The 26244-nt window shown below is 44.5% G+C and overlaps 1 protein-coding gene across 8 annotated transcripts in view; it reads right to left on the bottom strand.

Moving 5' to 3' along the window:
- Positions 1-26244, bottom strand: part of LOC138292284 (inhibin beta C chain-like) — a 583648-nt gene that overhangs the window by 518447 nt on the left and 38957 nt on the right. Inside the window, exon 1 of one of the 8 annotated variants that reach the window (XM_069230793.1) lies at positions 6786-7255. The exons of the other annotated variants lie outside the window; for them this stretch is intronic. Coding sequence (XP_069086894.1) covers positions 6786-7125 — 340 coding nt within the window. The 5' untranslated portion in view covers positions 7126-7255. Of the gene's footprint in view, positions 1-6785; positions 7256-26244 lie in introns of those variants that run through there. 8 annotated transcript variants of the gene reach the window in all.

Genomic DNA, 26244 nt, shown 5'->3' with positions numbered 1-26244 from the left:
AGTATGCAGAAGAGGTAAAGGTCTCAGATAATATCCATATGTACGGAATAAGTCTGTTTTTTTAACGTGTTTTTCATGTGTGCCTCTTATGAAATGGAAACACACAAATACGTGTTGAATTAAGATGTTATAAATCATTAGAACAGAGTTCTGGCGAGATCGTTTTCAAAGGGAAGCAGTGTGTCTGCAGACATTTCTATTAAATCTTGCAATTTAATTTTCACCCTTCCATCGACAGTATCAGCATTTTTTTCCTTCCTTTTTTTCCTCCTTTTATTTATTTTTTTATAATCAGCCCTATTTACAAGCATGTTCCCTCCTACGTGTGTCGCATGTTTACGAGTTACATGAAAATTGTTAAACAGAGCATGTTAAATTGTAGAACTCGATCCGACAAAGTCATTTAAAGAAAGAAGGTACGTGCATTAGAGCAATTCCACAATACCTTATGAAGTCTTATAATATGATTTACAGTATTAACAAGCTTTGAGGTCTTTCTTCACCTGGGATAAGGGCATGAGCCTGAACAGCTTCACAGAAGCGCATCCTTTGTTCTCCTTTGGTTGTAGCTCACTGGAGAGGTGTAGTCGCTATTTCTTCATAAAAACTGCAATTTTAATTGAAAGGAAGCAATCCTTGAATACCACCAGCATTGTTATCAGTATGTACCTTGTTGAAGCGTGGGGTATTGCACTTTTCAGATGTTAAACTACTCCGGTCTCATCCCCCAAGCCTCACGCGAAAGCCGCCCTTACTCTTGACGGCAAACTCAGTCCCCAGCCAGAGCTTGGTCTAATGTTAATCTCATCACACAAAAGTCCCACCTAGACAGATACATTATTCAGCTGCTCCCCTATGTAAATGTACTCCTGTGTAAAGTATGAGTTTTCCAGGCAGAAGTCTAACTCATCTGTGGAACAGCTTTCAGAATGGCTACATTTGTGTTTTTCTACCACCTTATCCGATTGTGTTACAGACTCAATAGATCAAATATAACTCTCAGGCAGAGCTCTCAAGTTTTCATGCTTCATGAGCATGAGTTCTAATTGGCATTCTTGATGACATCATGGGAAATGCTTCCACAATCTTTGTCATCACTTATTACAAAGGATTTGACACCAGTGATGTGTTAAAACTGTTCAAACTTGATCTGTTATCATCGACAATGTAGGGAGTGAGAGTAATTACTGGAGGTTTGTTATATATACCCCCAGGACATGTAAAAATAATGCTTGTGATACAACGAGGCCAAGATTTAAGGAGAATGCTGAGACGTTGAGTTGTTGCTATGTTTAAATGAGAGAGCTATTTACACTTTGCCATGTAGGTGTACAATGGATCAACACCAGAGACCGATGTCTGAGAATTCACACACACATTTAATAAATATAAACTGTTTATTTGGATCTGAATATTATGCCCAAGCAAAGAGGTTGGCTCACCAATGTATTTCACAAACCCACAGCTTACGATGGACTACTAAAATTTGACAGCTTCCATCCACAGTCCAAACAGGAAAATCTCTGTATGGTCACTTTCCCAGACTTGGGTCGAATTGCACTGAGATAAGCCGTTATAATAGCTAAGCCAAAAGTCTATACGTAAAGTTATTGGAAAAACATTATCTCAGCAGAGTTTTTAACGGGAAAAGGAAAAGAGCATGCAATGATTCTCACAAGGCTCTCTTTGAGAACAACATATAAACCCCAATGATAGACTTACCTGTGTATCCACATATTCGGTAACATTCAATAACATCAAAACAACCATCAACAAACAATGACATATTCTGACCACTGATTTGACCCAACTAGAAAAACCTTTGTGATGGGAACTAGCCAGATGATTAAATTGATCCTTACCAGACAAAACAGGTAATCCACTACCAGTACACAATCAACCATTTGGGGGTCCACTATTCATGACTGGCCACTCTCGTTGTGGCAGATTTAGGACCTGATAATGAGTTTGGTAGTCCTAGGACCGCCAAACTCGAAGTGAGGGTCTGACCACTGCAAACCTGGTGGTAGGACTGCCAGATTACAAACCTGGTGGTCCTACCACCAGGAGGCTGCCAGCAGGATCAGTGTTCCCAATGGGATGGTGACGTTGAAAGTCATAGTTAGCAATGGCGGTGCAAAGTTCGGCACTGCGGTACTGATCAACTTTCCTTTTGCCAGCCTTTTCATGGCGGGGTCCCCACCATGAAAAGGCTGGCCTAAAGGCAGTGTTGGGGCAACAGGGGTGTCCCGCACTGCCCACGGCCATGTCGTGGGCAGTGCAGGGGCCCCCCGTCAGCACCATCGGAATGCGCACTGTCTACTATGGCAGACAGTGAGCATTCCGAGGGTGCTGTGTGCAACAGCATTGGCCTCTGCTGCCTGAGGGAGCCATGGCCAATGCCTTTGCACTGTTTCCACCATTCAGCCTGATGGAAACATCATAAAATTATGATGGGGAGGCCGCGAGCTTGACTGCTGCCTCCCCACTGCCGTATTGGTGTTCGGGTGGTTCAACAGCCGAATTTGTAATTCGCCCCTTAGCATCTGCCCAGTGACAAGCATACTCTGCAAGCACCCTAACTGCAGTCCAGAAAATGCCACTTACATGATCACTTGTTCCTGTGGTCTCCAATAGGTCTGTATGACCACAAGGAAGGTCAGGATAAGAACTGGCTAACAAAAGGCAACATCAGATGTAACCAAACCACCATCCACATGACAACCCACTTCCTTGAAAATGGACACCGTGAGAATATCCTTAAATGTGTATACTTGAAAAATGAATAACAATATGGATCACTGAACAATTAACAAACATCTGTTACAAAAAGAACAACAGGTGTTCAAACTCTGCACACAGATCGGAGGCCTGAGTGACAATATTTCCTGTTCCCAATTACTACATCAATAATAGTGCCTTAGATTTTAAAAAATATAAATAAATCTTCAACACTATTTATTGAGCTACTTAATTGATCCCTTTGAATTGTTTCCCTTGTTGCCACTCTTCAGGTTCCAACTAATACTATTCACTTAATTATACAGGTTAGGAGGATCATTTCTCCCTATTTTAGAGTCTCGCATCTGGTCCTGCTTTGTTTGTTTTCAATATATCGTCCAGTTATATTGGTTTGGGAGGACTTTTGATTTTTCCTTATCTCACTGACCTCTAAGCATCCTTCCACACTATGCATGTTGCCTCTTAACCCAGTTTTTATAGACACTTCCCTTTGTGTTAAGTTTTTTATGTGGACATTAATTTTGGTTGGTTTTGATTTCCCCTAATTCCACTGACCTCTAAGCATCCTTCACACTATATATGTTACATCTTAACCCAGTTTTTATAGACACTTGCCCTTTGTGTTAAGTTTTTCTTTGTGGACATTAACTCAAGCTTGCACACAAATAATTGCACAATATGCTCTTGTCCTCTTGTTGCAGGATTAGGTTAATGTAAATGAACAATGATGTGGATTGCATTGAGTGTCTCAGCACACTAGACTAACTTGTGCCCATGAGGTTGCCTATAATGCAGTCTCCTCCGCTGATCTGCCTGTCAGACTATGATATGATGAAGATCAGGATGTGGTATACTATAGATTAATATCTTGGTAACACCTTTTGATGAGGTAAGATACACAATTTTATTTTATTTTCATTTTTGACGACCATCCCATTTTTTATTTAGCCCTGTACCCTGTCTCAACATTAGATTCATGTATTTTTCAATAGGGTCTGATGCAGAAAGTTACCCGGGAACCCCCTCCATTTTTTCTTTTCCCCTAACTGCATAGGGAAGCCAGGTTATTTTTACTTTAGCTTTCAGTTTTACCACATGCGTGTGAGCCCCACTTCTTTGGATTCACTGCATGCTTTTTCTGTCTCTGATGTTTTCCCCTAGGTTTGGATTCTGCACCATCAATTTGTTTCTATCGGTGATACAAATCATTAGTGCTTGTTCAACTAACCTTATCAGTCCTGTTCTATTTCTATTATTACAGATACAAATTATTTAGTAATCAATTAGAATATCCGCAAGTATACACACAAACTTTCTTTTTGAGTGTATCGTACTCTTAGTGGGTGGCAGAAACATGTTGACCAGTAGGCAAGACAACCGACAGTTATCCTTGGCAACCCATTTATAGTTTTTTAACCTTACCATAAAGAACTTTATCAATTTCAAGTAAATTTAGCAGCCTCTTGGCTAATCCTCTACAAAAGATCTCCATCTAGATCTCCAAAAGTCAGAACCCTCTTGTCCAATGAAAGACTCCTTGGCTAAACAAGGGGTAGACCCAATAATGAAGCATTTAACTATCTCTCATTTAAACATATGAACAACTCTTCTCCTTGGTATTTTAATTAATTTTTGGTCACGCTGTGTCACAAGCATATGTCCAAAAATGAATTATTGTTTTTCAATTTGTTAAGAAAAAAGAAAATTCGACCATTTTAGGTACAGGCGTTTATAACCGCAGGGTGGCTGTGATGTTACATGCTGGTCCCTGTGGTATGCAGGTCACAAGTTTGAATCCCAGCAAGGCCCACTCACCGCTCCATCCTTTCAAGGTTGGTTAATTAAGTACTTTTACATACGGTAATACAAACAAGATTTTATTAGTAGCACTCAGAAGTAGAGGTCTGATGTACAGCAAATAGAATAGTTATATGATTAACAATATAATTTTGTTGCAGACAGCTAGAATTTGTGAAATAGATTGGGGTGTTGTGGAGTGAGATAGGTATGAGGCTAGAGGGTTTCCACATTTTACTTTAAATAGAATGTTTTTGAGTGTGGTATTTTATGTATGTTGATGCTAAGTTACTTTGCTTTTAAGCCCTAATGAGGTACCAGGAGGCAATGGGTTTTGTTGGGGGAGTGGGGTATGAGTCGGTTTCTCGTGTTTAGCAAGAGTCAGAAATTCTGACTATTGGAGTCTATGTTTAGTGAACGTCCATCCTATTATCAGATGGTAAATATATGTTTTAATGGGAAGATTTTCAGTTGTTTTTCCCAGCATTTGATTGCAAAAAAATGCTTCTTTTCTGGGAAAATTAAATTAGATGAAGAATGGGAGCATATACTTTTTCCAATAGTTTTTTTTTCTTCTGAATGATAGTACATCGGGCAACCTAAGGTCGTGATGCCATGCACTCACAAGACAATTCTCAGAAATCTGCTGATGCAGGCTAGGACGGCTTGCAGACAAAATATGGAATTTGCAGTTGATTGTACCTCACTGTTTAGCATATTGTGGGCATTGGGAACGCCGGAATGATAATCAACTGCTTATGTGTTAACCAGATACCTGCTCTTGGAGCTGTTCGATGGAAGTAATAAATGCAGACACTTCAATATATGATGACATTAACAGGTCTTAAAGTTGACCAGATTTTTGCACTTTGTTGTCAGTTTGATTGAATTAAGAAACAGTATGTTATGTGCAAAAACTATTTTGTGCAGTAAATAGCGTGTGTTCACATCCGAACCCGCACTTATTAAAATACAACAAAATCACTTTTAAAAATATATATAATTGACTTATACCAAAACGAATTGGTCTGTGAGAGCAGCATGTAGAATTATAGATGGGCAAAATCTATAATTGTGTTATATAGGCCCACCTTCAACTCATCTAACCCTGCGTCCAATATATGCGTAGAGGAAGAGTAATGGTGGAACCATATATAAAAAAAAAGCCTGACCCTCTGCAACCTCAACACATATTCTTCATCCATCCCCCCAAGTTGAAGAATAAATTCCTAGCCTACAATCCATCTCCACAACCTTTGAAAAATGCCCACCCGTACCCAAACCCAAATTTTACCACCTTGACCACCATCTGTGCTAACCAACCCGATCCCAACACAGCAGTTGCCTCTTTTACATTGAGAGTGGATTGCTAACACCGTGCTGAGAGCGGTTCTGTGAGAACAGGTCCGCTGAGAGAGCCAGTCGACTGAGACCAGTGCTCATAGGGTAGGAGGCAGTTGGCAAAGTCACAATACCATCTTTTTTTCCATCTTCTTCCGGTCTGTGGAGACCCAGTTGAAGCAAAAGGAGGTCATTGAGGTTACATACCGCCATTCACCTACTGCGCTCGGGTCTCTAGAGACCTGGGCAAAACAGTGAAACAATGTCACAAAAGTGGGTAACTATTTTGCTTGTTATGACATCACTGCAGTGAATAACCAGATTCCAGTCTAGTTATTCACAATAGTGGCTTCCTTTGGAAGTCATATGCAACATATGGGCTCACCAATCAGCATCTAGTTGGATAAAACAGATTCATATAGGATCAAATAGGGACAAACTAGTCATTCAGATTGGCATAATATGTTCCGCAAATCAAAAGGGACATTTTACCTAGTTCTATTGACCAAAACAGAAATCAACGAAACTGATAGGGTAGCAGTAAATTAACTTCAAGATAATTCTAACAAAGAAAACAGCGCAGTGCCTAGCAGAAAAGGTCTAGGCAAATAGATCTAGCTCTCTGTTTAATTAAAGAATCTTCACTTTTTAAAGGGGAAATATAGTACATACAAGAAGGTTCTCATTACTCACTCCTGAATCTTCATCAGTAACCAACAATGGGCTTTCCAGAATGTTCCTTTGTCTGATGATGTCTGTTTGGGTTTTGAGACCTATCCTGACATGATTGACCAGATGGTTCCTTTAAATTCACATGTTATCCCATAGCCCTGTAGATATGATAACAAGTTTTAATCTTTACTTATCACTGTCTAGATTGCTGCACTTAATCAGAATGTACCCACCTGCTTCAGGGAAGATTATGATTTCATATGTTTGACCCAGAGTTTCATGCTTAAGGTGCTCCTCCTCTTTGTCCGAGGTTTGGTCTGCTGCGGCTCCCTGCCTATTATGCAGACTCAGGGCAGCAGCCAGCATGGTGCGTGACACAGCAGGCTGAAAGTTTGGCTGCTCTTTCAGGTCCAGCTTACTCAGGATTGTCCGCTTGGCCAGTTCAACCAGCATCTTTCTCTCAGTTTCAGCAGCAGTCCTGCTGCTACAGTCAAGGCATGCCTCCTCTCCAGATGTCATAATAAGGCTCAAAGCCAGTAAGTGTATGAAGCTTCGAAAAGACCAGGGCGCCATCTCTATAGAAGCACAGACTGCTTAGATAGGAAGAGGTGGACCCTGAAGTGTAAGCTGTTGGTTAGCGCTGGGACATGTTACAGCCCAGTGGGACCTCAACCAACGGAGACAAGGTTATAACTAAACGTTGTCGACAGTCGTCTGAGTTTTTTAAGCAAAGCTGTGTGCAGATTCTGTTTGGCACATCGCAACACCAGACCTGGCTCACATATATTGGCTGGCCAAAAATCAGATAAACCCACAAGCAGCAAGCAGTTGGCAAATCCCTTTGGAAAGATGCCCATGCCCTCTTGCCTTTATATCAGTGTGTGAAGGCAGGGGATGCAAAGTGGGCTTTGTTAATCTCTATAAAGTCTAGGGTTTGAAATGGCAACTTAGCAATTTACGTGACATTCGAAAAAATACAAAGTTCAAAGAAAGCAAAATAAATATTAAGTAATGTGTACACAGTGGGCTAGGAGAAGTGGGAGCTTTGATCCAGTGGTTTAATAATAAACATTAAAAAGTCAGTGTGACGCGATTCAGAGCCAGGTGGAGGTGCACCACCTGCCCTTGAGACCTCTTTAGCTAGGGGCAACTTCAGTATTCCTCAGGGGTGCAGAAAGATGCCATGTTCTTCACAGATGTGATGGCCAAGAAAAGATCTGCGGCTCGGCAAGAAATTGCCTAAGGAAGGGCATTAGAGCTGCTCAGACTTAACTGCATAATGTCAACTCACTGCAAAGTGGTTAAGAGAGAGTGGCAGTAAGTGGAGGAGTAGGTCATATGTAAGAAATTAAAACACTGAAAAATCAACATCCTCCAGACGGTGGAGTAACAAATGTGCTTAATTTATATATATTTTTTAAATAAGTGCAGAATTTTACTTCATGGCCAGCCCACTGCACTACGGAATGTCGGGTCGCCAGCTACCAAAGGTACACAATCTTGATTCCACTTCATGCCTCTTGATCACACCACCCAGCATTTTCTGTATCCTTATCGCACACTTACTAGTTCTTTTTCATGTCTTTCTTCCTTTGTCACTGTTTTCCCATCTTTCTCTTCCTCCCTTTGTCTTCCTTTTGAGCTTTCTCTCTTATACTGTGAGTTAAAGTCTGACACTCAAAAATAGATAGCAGTCCATAAAAATGAGTGCCAGTTCCCACCATTTGCACAAAATTAAGCACTTGTCATAACACAAAAGTGACTGTCTCCCACTTCCAGCGAAATATGGTGAGGGGCCAATTACATTCCGGCATCTCATGGATATAGAAGAGGCCCTAGGCTGACCAGGGCTGTATGACGGGCGGATGGACTGACTTACTAGCTATGAAGTCCAGTCGTACTCCTCTGGTTGCAAAAATAGCTTGCCTATGGAGGTCACATGCTGCAGAAGGAGCCTCATGAAAAAAGGTGGCACACTACAGGAATAATTAGCTATGCAGTAAAGCAAACAGGAGAAGAGGGGTCTGGCTGAGGAAGAATGCACCCTCTAGAGAAGTTTGTGCTGAATCAAGCAAATATACCAAAAGGGCCTTGGTTTGCTAAGACTGTTTGCCACATGAGGACCTTGGTTACCAAGACGGTATGATCCACGTCGATGTGAAAGATGGCTGCCAGATCGAGACAGGGTGTGGTGGAAGAAGTCTGCTTTCTCCAGAGACAATTTGACTGACGGCGACACCATGCCTAAAGAGAATTTTGATTGTAAGTTTATCAAACACTTGGCTGTGAAAGGCTGCGCTTCAGAAGAAATGAGCGGGCTCCAGACTTGAGATCACATGGCTGCATTGAGTGCCTGGCTAAATAAGGAGAAATCTCTGGAGGAGGTTTGGACGAGGAAGAATATTTGCCTGAGGAAGAATGCATGCCCCTGAGTAGCTTAGCGGTGCGGGGTCTGCATGAGCCATACAGTGCTTATCTTGAAAGGCTTGTCTGATGAAGGCTCTTGAAAACTATTGACTTAGGCTGAATAGATGATGAACGCTTCAGGCCTCAAAGCAAAGTTTCTTGTTGGGAACAATGAATAACCCAAAGCGTTCAGCCCAGTGCTCAATTTGTGCTTGTTGTTTCCGGTGCACTTATTTTTGAGGGCCGGCGCTTATTCTTCTCCCCCAAGCATTTCCTGCGCACAAAAGACATATGGGAAAGACAGAGAAAGAGAAAACGAAAAAGCGTCACAATCGGAGAAAGCAGAAAGCTGCAAAAGTGAGCAGAAGGAGCAGGGAGTGGCTTTAAGTGGTTTGAAGAGGACCGAGATGGCTTCAGGATTACGCTGCCTCGGTATTCCGTGTTCCCACATTTAATTGCAGCAGCCTCCTGTTCAAGAGGAAGGCTTTGAGCACAGGCACATTTTTATTTACAAAGTAAGCACTGATTCAGCAGTTCCCTGAGCAAGCGTGCTGTGCCTGCGGAGTTTGCTTGCTGAGGGCTTCAGGCGAGTGCTGGCCGGAGCACTGGGCTGGTGGGCCCTTAATGGGGGTGGTGCCTACCTTCCCTGGACTGGTGGTGTTGGTCGTGGAGGCCTGGATGCTTGGAACCACGAGGCGTGAGAAGGTGAGCCGCGCCTGACTGTTTATTAGAGACGGGGGCCCTGAGGACTGATCATTTACTTCAACAGTGTTGTGTTTCCCGGTCATTACACTGATGCAGGAAACACATGAAAAGTGAGAACAAACCACTCGGACAAAAACTTGGGTATTTCTGGACCGCCACACGCTCCACGCAGTCCCCTTTTATTACCATGCCCCTTACGTCAGGGGCATTCCATTCTCTATTTCCCACGCAGGGGTGACCGCGGCCTGGGTGGGGGAGGTTCCCCCTCCAACATTAACTCATCTGTGCCGCAAACGTAACATTCCTCCTTTACTCCAAATGGAACCAAACAAACAAAAACAAAACAAACAGACTGCCCAACAAATTGTTCATCACTGAATGGAAACATCAATTTCAAGTCCAGTACCTCAAGTCCACCGTTTCCTTGGCACCACCCACCCACATCACTTCAGATGACCAGAAAGTCCCCATCTTGCTAGACGGCAACGGCCTAGGACGGAGATGGTATCTCTCTGTCCCACCCCGGGGCGGGTTACTCACAACACATTCATGCACCATACTAGGTTCCCAGGTCTCCGCTAACTCATCATCCTCACCTCCTTCCGGTTTAGTCCCGTGAGGGCTTTCTTGATTGTCACCACACCCTCCACGAGGTGTATGGACCTCCTGATCCGAGGCGCCAAGGCGACTGGTTCCCGACTCTCCACCATCATGGTCCGGGGTTGGTAGCAAGAGGTCATTAGCAGTAGTGTCAATGTCTGACTGATATCGTTTGATGAACGAGATATTCTGGGTCACCAATTCACGGTCCTTCTGAGCAGTGACCAGAGTGCCTTTTCGCCTCATCAACGTCCATGGCGTCATCTCAAATGGGAGTCTGAATTTTCCCCCCGGATGTCTGTTTCGAACCAACACCTGGTCGCCCACCTGTGGATGTGCAGACCTTGCTCTCCTCCTTCGTGATACTCGGCCATTGGCAGATTTACGCTGGTGCAGTCTTTCACTTGCCTGTTCCTGCAGAGTTGTGGGTGCATCACACTGCAGAATGGTGTCTCCTACTGGTCTATTCATGCACAACGCGCTCGGGGCTTTGCTGGTAGTGGTATGCGGAGTGAGTCTGTATTCCCTTAAGAATGCGTATGAAGCACAGTCAACATTGTGGGCGTTTTCCACCGCTATCCTTAGCACTTTATTCAAAGTCCGCATAAAATGCTCAGCTTCACCATTGGCCTGTGGCCAGCAAGGTGTAATCTTTCTGTGGGCAACCCCCTGCCTCGCAAGGTAGTCTGCAAACTCCTGACTCGAAAAAGGTGGACTGCTGTCTGTTCGTAGCTCATGAATAAGACCATGAGTGGCAATGACCTTTTCCACACAAGGAATAACCTGTCCAGCCATGGTCGTGTCCAGTATTTCCACCTGTGGATATTTGGAGAAGTCGTCAATAATCACTAGCATATGATGGCCGTCAGGTAAGCTCCCTAGGTCAGCGCTGGCCCGCTTCCAGGGTTTGGAGGGAATTGGCTCTGTGATTATCGGGGCTGGAAGCTCTGATGGTCCCACAAACTGGCAGGTGTGACACATGCGCACCACTCTCTCAATGTGGTGATCCACTCTGGGGAACGATACCTTGCACCGAAGTCTGGCTTTCGTTTTGACGATGCCTTGATGAGCAGCATAGGCCAAATCCACTATGCAGGATTGTAGGGATCAGGGCACCACTAACCTCCGCCCACGGAGCAGACACCCCTCTGGTGACACTGAAAGCTTGTGCCGTACCTAATGCAGGGTAGCTAATGTGTGTCCTGCTTCTTCCATCCGTCTAGTCAGATTGTGTGTCATTTCGTGCCACCTCCTGTGTGCACAGCTCTTATTGCCAGTTAGATGCACTCGTCGTCTTGGGTGGCCTCCATGAACTCCTGCATAGACACTGGCAACGGTCTGGAGTGCTCGACTACCAGCCGAACATATTCTTCGACAGCTTCAGCCTCCTCCTCCTCTTGTGCAGACACTGGCCTGGCATGTCTTGACAAGTAATCTGCTGGATTTTGACCCTGGGCGATAGATTACCGTGAATTGATAGTCCTGTAGCTGTAGGATCCACTTCTCTATGCGGGGAGGAGAAGTGGAAGTGGACCTGTTGCAGAGTGGGACCAGCGGTTTGTGGTCTGTCACCACCGTGAACGGCTGGCCGTACAGGTAGAGGTGGAAATGGCGGCAGCCCCAGTGGACGGCGATGGCCTCCTTTTCGATGTGGGAGTATCGTTGTTCAGTCTCTGTTAGTGCTCAGCTGGCATGTGCCACCAAGGTCTACTCACCTTGCTCGCCACGTTGTGACAGAATTGCGCCCAGTCCCACCGGGCTTGCATCAACCGATAACTCTGATTCTTTGGCCAGGTCAAGGTACCTGAGCATGGTCTGGGCTGACAACGCCTTCTTGGTAGCCCAGAAAGCACCTTCCTGAGCAGATCCTCATTCCCAGGGGGTATTGGTTTTCGTCAGTTCGCAGAGGGGAGCCATGATGGACGCTAGGTTTTTGATAAACCGGCTACAGTATGTGACCATACAGAGCGAACTGCAAACTCCTGTGACTGAGGTGGGGGCAGGCCCCGTTTGAATGTCACGCACCTTCTCCGGGTCTGGCATCACCCCTCTATCAGAGAAGTGGTATCCAAAAAAAGCAATGTGATTTCGAAGAAAGTCAAATTTTTCTCAGTGCAGTGCGAGGCTGTGTTTGTGGAGACGCTTGAATGTGGCTCGCAATCTCTCCAAATGTCCTTCCAGGGTGGGGACGTGTACTAGTATATCATAACTGATGTTGATGATGCCATCCAGACCCGCCAGCACGCCTCTGATTGTGTCCTGAAAGACCTCCGCAGCACTGGAGATTAAAAAACTGAGGCATGTGTACCTCCGGAGCCCCACATGAGTCGAGAATGTGGTGATTGCTTGGGACTCGGGGTCAAGCATAAGTGGGTGATAGCCGGCCCTCAGATCCATCTTTGAGAACCACCTGGACTCGCTCACTTCAGCCATGATGTCATCAATGGTTGGTGTTAGAAGACGTTTGCGCCGGATTGCTGCATTGGGGAGCCTCATGTCCACACAGATTCTCACTTCTCCAGGCTGTTTCGGCTTTCGGGTGACAACAATTGGCGAAACCCACGGAGTAGGTCCCTCCACCTTCTCAATTATGCCTGCGTTCTCCAGTTTGCGTAATCCTCCTCCACTTTGGGACGCCGAAGGAAGGCTGTGTTTCAGGGCCACAGGCTGGATAGACTTATCAACAGGAAGACGTATGGACCTTCCTTTCAGACATCCTATTCCCTCGAATAGCTCGGCATATCCTGTTATCAGGCTTTCAACGTTTTCACGATGGACACTGAATGCAAAGGACACCAGTCCCAACAGTTCAGCTGTTCAGCAACTCACTAGCATGCCGGACCCATCCTTGGTGACGTAGATATTGGTCCTGATCGTCTGATCGTCATGCTGGACGTCCGTCGTGAACACTCCTGCTAAAGGGAGCGGACTGGATGACCCAAATGCAAACACTTTGGTAGCTGTAGGGTGAAGTGTCGGTTTCAGTTTGAAATCTTTCAGCACTTGAAGGGCCATGATGTTGATGGAAGCTCCTGTGTCTATTAGTGTTGACACTGGCTTGCCTCCCAACATTATGCTGCATTTGGGGATTCGTTTCTTGAGACTTCCTCCAGGTTGCATTGCATGTATAACATGTATTACGCCTTCTGCTTCATCGCCGTCCATGTCCCCCTCAGCTTCGTCTGAGGTATGTATTTGTGCTGCCTGCACTGTTTTGTGCTGATTTGTCTTTTTAGAGGAGGCTGATCGACATACCTTGGCAAAATGATGCAACTTGTTACAATTTGCACAGAGTATCCATTGGGCTGGGCACTGTCCTTGATGAGGGTAGAACCCACTGCACACGTAGCATGCTCATGACGGTGCACCATGCTTTGCTCGTGACTTCTTCTGATCCCCTGAGGCCGTGGTGACTACATTCACCGGTTCAGCCTTGATTGGTTTTTGCAGGGTGGCCTCCATGTGGGCTGCCCGAGCCTTCAATAGCTCCTTGGATCTCCCCAGCGTGAGCATGTTGGCCATCGACATCCCCGGGACTTGTAAGATGTTCTCACGAAGTTTGACAGAGTATAAACTGTGCCCAAATTTCATCCTCAGCATCTGGTAGGGTACAGGTGCTTGCCAGTTCCCGCAATCTTGCGTAGAACGTGTCTTCAGACTCCTCCGGGAGTTGTCGAGCCTGACGTAGAAGAAAACGTTCATAGTCTGGGTGGGCTAACGGCTCAAAATGGGCTGTGAGTGCTCTTTTTGACGTCTGGTATGTGAATGGTGGACCTTCTTCTGTGATGGACTTACTGATCTTGTGTATAGCCGCCTCTCCCAGATGTAAGAGCATGGGACGGTGCCGATCATTATCCAGGACAACAGCAGCAAAGTATGTCTCCAGTCGCTCCACCCATTCTTTCCACTTCGCGCCTGGGTGGACAGCGGGCCATCAACTATGAAGGGTTCCAGTGTCGGTATGGACCACCAACAAACCACCACACACTTTCCAGTAAGCAGTACCCCACCAGACGCTCACCTGCGAAACAAAACAGTCTTGTGCGCCGCAAGCAACGTGCAGGGACACCGTGGGGGTCTCAATCAGAAAACATTGTGTGATTGAGGTGGTCCTCGGGGTAGAGAGAGTCCTCTGAACAAAATCACCACCACCATTGCAGCTGTCCCCGACCTCTTTCACCCCTGTTGGGGCCTGGTGTGGAGTGAGTGGTGCAGCCTGAGCCCCCTTCAGCCACCAGGCACTTTGTAGGCCAGAATAACCAGCCCAGACACTGCCCACCACGTGGTCTGCATGTGGTAGGACCTAGGAGGGAGAAAACGGGCCTTCGGCAATACTGAGTGTAATGGGGCGGGGCCAGCACGTTCTGACAGACGCGCTGCAGCCGGCCGGAGTAAACGGCACCCCACTGTCCCTAACACACACGCCACTGGATGCTGTGGGAAGCCGGTCGTTTAGCAGCGCTCCCAAGCGCAGCACTTCCAAGAGGGTGGGGCCACCAACCCTCGTCGCCAGTTTGTTGTGTTTCCTGGTCGTTACATTGATGCAGGAAACACATGAAAAGTGAGAACAAACCACTCGGACAAAAACTCAAGTACTTCTGGACCGCTGCACGCTCCACGCAGTCCCCTTTTATTACCATGCCCCTTATGTCAGGGGCATTCCATTCTCTATTCCCCCCACAGGGGTGACGGCGGCCTGGATGGGGCAGGATCCCGCTCCAACATTAACCAGTCCGTGCCACAAACATAACAAACAGGAGAGGCCCATGTGGGTCAGGGGTTGCAGCGTGTGTGCTGCGCTCATCACTGTGGCCTCGTTACATTGAGGTTAGACTGCTCATACATCTCCTTATTTCTGGCTCGGGCCCTTTTGTGGGATGTGATATAACGTGCCCTGAGAGCATTGTTGATTTTCTAAGCCTATTTTTTGGTCCGCTATGACCATTTTATAAGTACTGTGTTAAATTAAATAACCCCTTCAATGCAGGAGTCGGCCACTGGCCGACGCCCGAACTACCTCCCTGGTGCGGGTCACGACCAATGGCCGACACCAGGGAGGGGGTTAATAAATCCTCGGGTGCATCGCACCCGAGGATTTATTATTATTTTTTTTTGCCCCAGGGAGACACGGAAGCTCTTCCATGTCTCCCACCGCCCCCCACCCGCCCCTTTGTGACGTCAGCGCGCCACGAGGCGTGCTGACATAACAAAGTTGATTTCCCCATCGGAGCAGGAAGCAGCCTTGCGGCCGCTTCCTGCTCCGATGGGGAAAACGGCCTTCCCCACGCTCGGGAAGGCCTCGTAAGAAAGGGGAGAGTCTCCCCTTTCTTACGAGGCCTTCTGAAAGTGTTTCCTGGCCTGCGATCGGGGGCCAGGAAACACCACTAGACGCTAGGGATTTCACTTGGGGGGGTCGGCCCCCTTGGAAAACGCCCCCCCCCCCCCCCGGGCATATTTTTTTTTTTTAAAAGGTAGGTGCCCCCTCGCGCCCCCTCCCCCTCTATATATATATATATATATTTATATATAGATTTGTTACCAGTTGTCTTGCAGTTGCAGCTTGCGTCTTCAAAGCAATGCACATACTTCAACTGACGCATTTCACCTGTAGCTTTTAGGCAGCAATAAAAAAGTCAAGTAAGTATTGTGATTATGTTTCTGCTACGAAAGGATCAGACTTTTGTCTAGTGGCAGTTTTAGTGCCATAAAGAAGCACAGAAGGTTTATATGCCTACTGCAAAGAGCAAATCTGTATTTTATGTCAATAGCTGAGTACATTAGTAAAGTCAGCCATTACCTGCGCTATAATACAAATGAAATGTATGTGCGGGCGGCTATGGAGAGATGAAGGGCACTTTTGCTGGGTGGTAATGAGGGAATCCGAGGAGGAGGGAGTGGGAGCACCAATAATGATTGTTGGACTGGGCGCAGGAGGTGCTAAAGACTGTGACGAATGGTATGTGACAAGGTGTTTTTTGAGTGTCTTGAAAGAACGTGCTGATTGAGGGAAGAAGCGCAGGTAAGGTGGCCTCTACTGTTGCAGGTATCTCACACACACCATCGATTTTGTGACTGTCTACGTAGGCTAGTGTTTTAGAGCAACAGTTTAGCCAATAGCAGAGATGGCATCTTGATGGATGACTGCTGCCGGCACTCGGGTTATAGAGGACAGCTCTGACATAGGATCAGAGATTGAGACATCAGATACTGAGACAGCATCTGAGGGATAGGACAATGGCGCAGACTCTGGGAGTGATTTTTCAGTCGGAGGAGTCCCATTCGATAACTCCTCTTCCAGTACAATATGAGGGAGGTGATGAGGACAGTCCTGCTGTCCCTTCGCAAGCACTTTGTGCAACTGGGTAATAGTGGGTTAGCCCAATCCAGAGAGCAGGTGAATGCGGCGGCAAGCAGAGAGAGAGAGAGAGAGTGCTCTCTTGGGAGCTCCCCAATTTAGTTCAGCCCCAAATTCCACCGCCCAAATCGTATTGTGGAGACATCAAAATTATCTATCGCAAAACAAACTGGTTTTGTAAGTTTTTGGTCCTGGGTTCGGCGGCCATATAGAAAAACACACTAAACCCAAAAATTTCTGGAAATTAGACATTCGGGGGAGTCCACAGAGGTGTGACTTGTGTGGATTCCCCAAAGTTTTCTTACCCAGAATACCCTGCAAAGCTGAAATGTTGAATAAAAACTCTATTTTTCTCGCATTTCTGTCACACAAACTACAGGAATATGCTGGGATCCACAAAATTCCTACCACCCAGTGATTCCTCACCTGTCCTGATAAAAACACTACCCCACTTGAGTGCCTACACCTAGTGCCTGCGTCAGGAATGGATCACCCCAGGGTCAACAGCTGCCTCATGGAAGGACCAACATTGACCGCTGTGTGATCTATTCCTGTCGCGGGGACCAGGCCTACCCACACAAGTGAGGTACCATTTTTATCGGGAGACTTGGGGGAATGCTGGGTGGATGGAAATTTGTGGCTCCTCTCAGATTCCAGAACTTTCTGTCACCGAAATGAGAGAAAAAAAAAAGTGATTTTTGGCCAAATTTTGATGTTTGCAAAGGATTCTGGGTAACAGAACCTGGTCAGAGCCCCACAAGTCACCCCATCTTGGATTCCCCTGGGTTTCTAGTTTTCAAAAATGCGCTGGTTTGCTAGGTTTCCCCAGGTGCAGGCTGAGCTAGAGGCCGAAATCCAGAGTTAGGCACTGTTTTCTATGAAAAAATTTGATGTGTCCATGTTGTGTTTTGGGGCATTTCCTGTTGCGGGCGCTAGGCCTACCCACACAAGTGAGGTATAATTTTTATCGGGAGACTTGGGGGAACGCTGGCTGGAAGGACATTTGTGGCTCCTCTCAGATTTCAGAACTTTCTGTCACCGAAATGTGAGAAAAACGTGTTATTTTAGCCACATTTTGAGGTTTGCAAAGGATTCTGGGTAACAGAACCTGGTCAGAGCTCCACAAGTCACCTCATCTTGGATTCCCCTGGGTTTCTAGTTTTAAAAATGTGCTGGTTTGCTAGGTTTCCCCAGGTGCCGGCTGAGCTAGAGGCCAAAATCCACAGGTAGGCACTGTTTTCTATGAAAATATTGGATGTGTCCACGTTGTGTTTTGGGGCATTTCTTGTCGCGGGCGCTAGGCCTAGCCACACAAGTGAGGTATCATTTTTATCGGGAGACTTGGGGGAACGCTCGGTGGAAGGATATTTGTGGCTCCTCTCAGATTCCAGAACTTTCTGTCACTGAAATGTGAGGAAAACTTGTTTTTTTAGCCACATTTTGAGGTTTCCAAAGGATTCTGGGTAACAGAACCTGGTCAGAGCCCCACAAGTCACCCCATCTTGGATTCCCCAGGTCTCTAGTTTTAAAAAATGCACAGGTTTGGTAGGTTTCCCTATGTGCCGGCTGAGCTAGAGGCCAAAATCTACAGGTAGGCACTTTGCAAAAAACAGCTCTGTTTTCTGTCAAAAAATGGGATGTGTCCACGTTGTGTTTTGGGGCATTTCCTGTCGCGGGTGCTAGGCCTACCCACACAAGTGAGGTATAATTTTTATCGGGAGACTTGGGGGAACGCTAGGTGGAAGGAAATTTGTGGCTCCTCTCAGATTCCAGAACTTTCTGTCACTGAAATGTGAGGAAAATGTGTTTTTTTAGCCACGTTTTGAGGTTTGCAAAGGATTCTGGGTAACAGAACCTGGTCAGAGCCCTACAAGTCACCCCATCTTGGATTCCCCTAGGTCTCTAGTTTTTAAAAATGCACAGGTTTGGTAGGTGGCTGAGCTAGAGGCCAAAATCTACAGGTAGGCACTTTGCAAAAAACAGCTCTGTTTTCTGTCAAAAAATGGGATGTGTACACGTTGTGTTTTGGGGCATTTCCTGTCGCGGGCGCTAGGCCTATCCACACAAGTGAGGTATCATTTTTATCCGGAGACTTGGGGGAACATAGAATAGCAAAACAAATGTTATTGCCCCTTATCTTTCTCTACATTTTTTCCTTCCAAATATAAGAGAGTGTGTAAAAAAGACATCTATTTGAGAAATGCCCTGCAATTCACATGCTAGTATGGCCACCCCGGAATTCAGAGATGTGCAAATAACCACTGATCCTCAAAACCTTATCTTGCGCCCATTTTGGAAATGCAAAGGTTTTCTTGATACCTATTTTTCACTCTTCATATTTCAGCCAATGAATTGCTGTATACCCAGTATATATGAAAATCAACTGCAGGATGCAGCTCATTTATAGGCTCTGGGTACCTAGGGTTCTTGATGAACCTACAAGCCCTTTATATCCCCGCAACCAGAAGAGTCCAGCAGACATAACGGTATATTGCTTTAAAAAATCTGACATCGCAGGAAAAAGTTACAGAGTAAAACATAAAGAAAAATGGCTGTTGTTTTCAGCTCAATTTCAATATTTTTTTATTTCAGCTGTTATTTTCTGTAGGAAAACCTTGTAGGATCTACACAAATGACCCCTTGCTGAATTCAGAATTTTGTCTAGTTTTCAGAAATGTTTAGCTTTCCAGGATCCAGCATTGGTTTCACACCCATTCCTGTCACTAACTGGAAGGAGGCTGAAAGCACCAAAATTAGTAAAAATGGGGTATGTCCCAGTAAAATGCCAAATTTGTGTTGAAAAAAGTGGTTTTCTGATTCAAGTCTGCCCGTTCCTGAAAGGTGGGAAGATGGTGATTTCAGCACCAGAAACCCTTTGTTGATGGCATTTTCAGGGAAAAAATCACAAGCCTTCTTCAGCAGCCCTTTTCTCCCATTTGTTTGGAAAAAACGAAATTTTCATTGTGTTTTGGCTAATTTCTTGGTCTCCTCCCGGGGAAACCACAAACTCTAGGTACCATTACGAGTGGAAAGGCCCAGCAGCTAAGAGGTTAAAACTTACAATATTAATACAATAAAATCTCTGGTTAAAACATCTCTCCATATATAACGTCATAAAAACCGGGCGTCATTTAGTTGGATACCCATTGTTTTTACCTTCATGCAAATTTGCCCAACCAATCATATTAAAAATGAAAGTGCTTTAGTATTCAAAGTTTTTGCAGGGTGTGGATCTTATTCAAGTATTATGCAGCAGCATACGAGGATATTCCACCAATATCATTGTTACCATTAGAGAGTATTCAGTACAAAGGGGCCAAAAGAAAAGTGCTATATGCATACACTAAATTACATTTATTTTAAAACTATTCTTTTGTTGTGAAACTACAAAGTTAAAACTTCGTAGCGGAAAATAAACAATCAAGCTTTATTATAAACATTCGCCGTTAAAAGACGGAATATTAAAATTCATGTTTTTAGTTTGGTCACCAATATTCCTCTTATTCGTATTTTGTATGCCACATATAAAAGCATCCTCACAAGCAACACTGCTACCCTTAAAAACGAATCAGTGCAGAATAGTAAAGGAAAGTGCCATAAGCTTATCCTGAGTTTCATGCCGTTTTTTTGTTTGCCAAAATGCAAAGTTAAAACATTCCTAGATTAGCATAAACTATTGAGCTTTACTATAAACGTTAACCTGGTTTTCATACTATTCTTTTGTTTGTCAAACTGCAAGATCAAAACATTCCTAGCTCAGCATAAGAAATCATGCTTTACTATAGGCCTTCACAATTGATATTCATTATTGTAGCTTTGGCAATCCACTTCCCTTTTAAAAGGGCCAAAGCCAAAAACCTGTATAAATGAAAGGATTTTTAGAAGCCTCCACTACAATGCGAGTACCACATCAGGGTTACCATTATAACTCATGCTTTGCTAATTTTGACTTAACAATAGACACAAACTTTACAAATTTGTTACAAAACATCTGATCACCCACTTGGAGTCACACTTTAACTGCTTGCCGGTATGTACGTATTGAATTTCTAATAAAGAACTGTCTCAACACCCCATTCCGCTCAATTATTAGGGTTGGACAACTACAAACTCTATGACAAATGTGTTCCTTAGGATAGTTGCAGAGACGATGTGGAGGCTCTGCTGTTGTTCTCTTCCAAACGGGAGAGTTAATATGCATTTTCAAGTATCCAAGACGAAGGTGCAGCAGCTTTCATTTTTCCTTTAAGCCCTTCAAATATCCTAGGTATGTTTGAGCTTTAAGGTGGGACGTATGTTCCTATTACAATCCATGCATGATATCTTTTTGCCAGCACAGCTTTATCCATTAGGGATGAGAACTTTTTCCCTGATATACTGATGACTCTGTTGAATGTAGGTTGAGAAATGGTTAAATCCCAGAGCTCATCAGCCTTAAAGGTTGTTAAGGCCAAATTTAAATAGTTGTGAGCCATGTTATTTCTTGGGTTCCTTATTGCTTCCCACACAATAGAGCCTAATGTAGATCTTGGATCATTTCTTAGTTTGTACCAACATTTCAAATAAGCACCAAGCGGAATTTGGGCTGGCGAAGCCTGGTGTGGTAGATTGAACAGGCGTCGATAGGTTCCTACAATTGCAGTGTAAAATATTTTATCAGCTCTTCCTCTTAAAGCCTCACCTCCATATCTGAGAGAAGGAGCATGTTTAGCGGCCATTATTTACAATAGTGGCTGAAGGGACAAGCCTTTTAAAGAGAACCGTAATGATGAAAAAGCAGCATATAATGTATTATTTCTTCTTTGTATTGCACGGCACTGATCTAATCCTTAAATGCACCTTTAGAATAAAACATCACTTCCAAATATTTGTACTCAGACACAATTTCCCATGCTGACCTATCAATATAGTATGTGAGAGGTGAAGATCTTCTCCTTGTTACTAGCATGTTTTTGTCTTATTAAGATTGGCTCTTAACCTATGTTCTGCCGCAACTTTTGTATAACTAATCAAAACCACATCATCAGCATACAACATATGTGATGCATTAAAGCCTGGCACTGCAGGTGTGTGGGAAGTGATCCTATTTAGGGCAGATTACATTTCCACAAGATACAAATTAAATAAAAGCGGAGCCCACACACAGCCTTGCTTTAGGCCATTTCTGGTTGGGATTTTTTTGTTCAGAAATCGTTGTGCCTTTTCCCAACCTGACCCTAGTCCAGGTATCTGTGTACAGCAATTGGAGCTCTAAAAAGGAGACAAGGGATTCCCCAGCTCAGAAGCTTGGTCCACAGGATATTTTGCTGCACCGCATCAAAAGCTGGACGAACGTCCACATAGCATAGATGGAGATTTAAAGAATGGTGTCTTGCCTGTTTGAGTAATTAGGCTGAAATCTGAATGTTGGTAGTTGCGCCAATTCACTTGATAAACCCGTCTGGTTCGACAGCACCAATGAACTTTTCTCAGCCCAATCTGTCAGTTCGGCAAGCAGACATTTTGCAAAGTATTTTGCTTCTCCATCTATTAACGCAATCAACCTATAATTGGAAGGCAGAGTGATTTTTCCTGCTTTATAAATTGGAACGAGTGTAGACCCACGGCAGCTATCTGGAATTTTCTGGTTATTAAGTACATAATCAAATAAGGAGACCAGTTTCTTTGCCCAATATTGGGGATTATGTTTAAATATCGCCTGTGGAAGACCATTAGGGCCAGGTGCACCATCTCAGCGACTCCTGGGAATTATTTTCTCCACTTCTCCTAACAAAATCGCTTTTAATTAGGCTTCCCCCTCCAATTTTAAGGCCAATGCTTTCTGAGGACTCTTTGTTACTCTGCACTGCCATGCATTTCTTCTACATAGTCTGACCACGAAGCTTCTGAAATATTCAAAGTTGACGGCAACATCCTCGGTCTAGCAGCTTGGTTCACCAACTGCCAAAATTTGTTGGCATAATTTTGTTTTGTAGCAGAATTAAATTTACACCAGTACAGGTCAATCTCAGATTTAGCTGAATCCCATACGACTTTTTAAAATAATAATATTCATTGTGGGAGGATCTTTCTATGTGATTAGAATTTGGATCATTTCTAAGAACTCGTAAAGCTTGATTAAGTTTTTTTTCGCTGTTAAATGTGGAGCAGAGACTCTTCTGGGCCGAGTTTGTGCCAAGGCCAAGGCAGTTACCGTCTTATGGACGCCACTCTGATGCCCCCGAAGTTGCTTGGGGAACTGATCCCACTGGACCAGTGGATAAGAGTTATTTCACTTAACCTTTCCCATTGGAGTCTAGCTTGGTATTCCAGTTTGTCAATGGACCAATAGACCACTGCAGCTTTCTATAATTAGTAATAGAGGCTATACAAATATCTAGTTGGACTTGATCGTGCAAGGAAGCATGCAAATTTAATTGAATCATCTGCAGTGATCCCTTTCCAGCCGGCTTCCCAATGCATAGTAAGTCACTGCATGAAATAAAGGAAGTGACACTAATCTGTAGTCAATGATTGAATGGGAAGTCACTAAATGATGAGTTGGATGTGCTGGTATATCAGGTTCAACACGACCATTCAGGACTCACAGACCCAGATGCTTCACATTACTTATAAATTGTCACCCTTTTGCATCCTTCCTCTGCTTGTTTGGTTGAGACAAGAGGGTATGCCAAATCTGGTCTAGAGTTTCCACTATTTGATCCCTGGTTACTACCTGTAACAAATTCATATTAAAAAAAACAGTCATTAAATTGAGAGGATTTACTGTAAATTGGGCTGCCAGAAAGGACAATTAAATGTCAATAGATTATTTATTTTTTACTGGCGACGGGTGGATCTAAGCGTTTATTATCAGCAAGGGTACTATATTTGTGGAAGAATACTCCCAAACTTTTACTGATTGCAAATTAGGATGGTCAATTGTAATTTCCTCCATTCTGGCATTAAGTTCAACCGCTACTATACAGCAAGACCTCCAGCAGGGCGGCCCATTGAATTTGTTTTAACCGCTGGTTTGCTGAAACTCAACTAAGCTGGAAGATCAATAGCTTCTTGGGCTGAAGTTTCTTGTAGAATCTCCACATGAAAGGTTTTAATGTTAGCTAAATAGGCCTCATTCTCAGTATTTCCCGGTAACCCTTCAATGTTCCAGACACAGAGCGAAAGACTCTCCACTGAGGGGCTAGTAACAGAATGATTAGTCTGCCAATTGATCAGACATCTGTGTGGAGCTGTTAGAAGGGCACCCGGAAGCCAAGACCAATCCATTGCTTCATGTTGTGGTTGATGTTCAGACTGGACCGCAACGTCATGACCATTTATATTGACCTCTATGTCACTTGTTCCAGTGATTCATTGGCTCTGGGCCCCTCTAAGAATTGAAGCAGGCTGAGTCTGTACATTATCATCAAGTCTGCTGCCTCAACCCTGTGTACCCCGTCTCCCGGTAAGGCCTGGATAAGAGCGACTTTTCCCAGGGCTACAAGAGAAATTGGAGGTAGGCTTCAAGTCCCCATTTTACAAAAGCCTATTTCTCCCTGCCTACACCTGTTACGTGAGCACATCAGTTACCCAAGCAATAACAGTCGATTCTTCTCCACCAAGAATTAAAGCTCTTATAAAGGTGACAGAATATACGTCAGATGACTTAATGTGTCACAGTGAAGGGATTTCTTGTACCATAAGGAGCATAGTCCCTCTATAAATTTTGTCAAAATGCACCCTTGATTTGTCGTTTGGTGTAAAAATCACATTACAAAGTTTGTTAAGAGGGCAGACGGTATTCGATACTGGTCATACAGGAAGAGGAAGGTTATGTTCTGATGACAACTGTTGAACAAAGGTAACCAGGTGAGTAGGCCTAACATCGTAGATGATCAGTGGGGAAGCAGTTTGTATAGGCTGTTGTGTTTGTTCCTGCATTTCTCTGCAGCTAGTTCGATGAAGATTTATACTCCCCCTAATAGTAATTTGTTCTCCCCCCAAGAGGGTATTTTGATCATGGTAATTAGCTTACGCAACTCCCGGGCTGGATGTGTTAAAACTTGATTATTTGTTGAATACATTCCCCCACGTGTTCTCAGATCACTAAGTGGTAAAATTCACTCTTTTTGCATATCCAAAGCAGTGGTGCCTGATTTCCCCTGCAGATGTGAATTGGAGGCTTTTAAATTTGTAACAGAGTGCTGCCTAGGAGGACTTAAGTTATTTATAGATCCTTTAATTGTTTCTACTGCAGTAACATTATCCTTAGCAATAGCATTATTTACTTCACAAAACTGGCCTTCTCCTCCTCCCAAGTCACTGGCTGATTCTTTGGGCTCAATAGGTGCCCTGAGAATAGAGTAAACTTGATCAGACAGTTCTATTTGCACTACCCCCGAGCCAGAAGCTGCTTAGATGCGTGGTCGCCACAGGTAAAGCTGTTGCTAGGAGGGAAATTGTACCAAACTCACTAGCCCCCATGTTATTTTATGAAGAAATGTGTTGCTTGCTCCTCAAGTCACTTCTCAATTCCTCAAAGGACTTACTAGTTGAGGGCCATAGAGCCCAGTTGCCCTGTTGATCCAAATTCTCACCACTCAGTTGGTCAGCGTTACTTGAGGCCTTTGTTGTTAATAATGTATCCGCAAAAATAGCCGTAGTTGACGGACAGATCACCAAAGGCTGGCGGCGATCATCCTATATTGCTCAGCATTGCATGGGGGAGTATCCTACTGTAGCTCTTTGGTAGCAGTTTTTACTGAGTTAGTTGCTATAGGGTTTTCTGCTACCTGGATGCCCGATTTCAGCAGCATTTTAATGTCTGTTAACACAGTAACTAGTATGCCCAGTAAGCATTCCAGTTTATGAAGTACCGGGCTACATGCACAAGAAGAAGCAGGTTGTACTTCAGCCTGGGCCCTCTATATCAGTGAATTTAACACACCTACTTGTGAATCAATAGCAGTGACATTAATAGCCAATGTATTAAGAAGATCCATCTGTAGATCTAGCTTGCGTGACTGATATGTTAAAGCATTTACCACCACCTGAAACGAGTGAAGCAAGACGTCCCATGTTTTATTTGTCTCCCCTTCCTGCTGACGCTTTTTACTTTGAAGGAAATCTGTCTGGAAAGAGATGTCAAGACTCATTAATAGGAGGGAGCCTACTGAAGGCTTCCTTTCCTCCAGCAGTGCCACAGGCTCAACCTGAGAAGCAGGAAAGGCCTCATCTGGCACCTCCACAAAGAGTGACCTACTTCTACTTCTTGGCCTAGCTGAAGATTCTGCACCTTTAGTCACTGACTGATCTGTTACCCAGGCTGAAGCTACTGTAATGCACTCCTCCTTTTCAGCCAATCCTGGAGAAGACACCATATTGTTGTTGCTATGAAGCAAATGATGTACCTCTATTACAACCTGAAGGTCCTTATTTTTCACCAGGGAGTCATTCATTTCCAGGATACTGTTGATAGGCTCTGGACCAGTTGAACAATTGACATCTGCCTCCAGAACCTTAAATGCAGAGGGCTGCAAAGCCTCAATTCCGCTGCTTCCCGGGAAATGCCTGTTGTCTGAGATCGCCTCGTTTCCCAAGCTTCTGTGCTCTTTTTTGCCCAGTCATTCCGCGGGTGTTTGCAC

The sequence above is a fragment of the Pleurodeles waltl genome, chromosome 4_2, assembly GCF_031143425.1.
Source record: "Pleurodeles waltl isolate 20211129_DDA chromosome 4_2, aPleWal1.hap1.20221129, whole genome shotgun sequence".
Classification (NCBI taxonomy): Eukaryota; Metazoa; Chordata; class Amphibia; order Caudata; family Salamandridae; genus Pleurodeles; species Pleurodeles waltl.
Note: the sequence above shows the minus strand (reverse complement) of the source record. Positions and strands in the feature narration are given on the sequence as shown.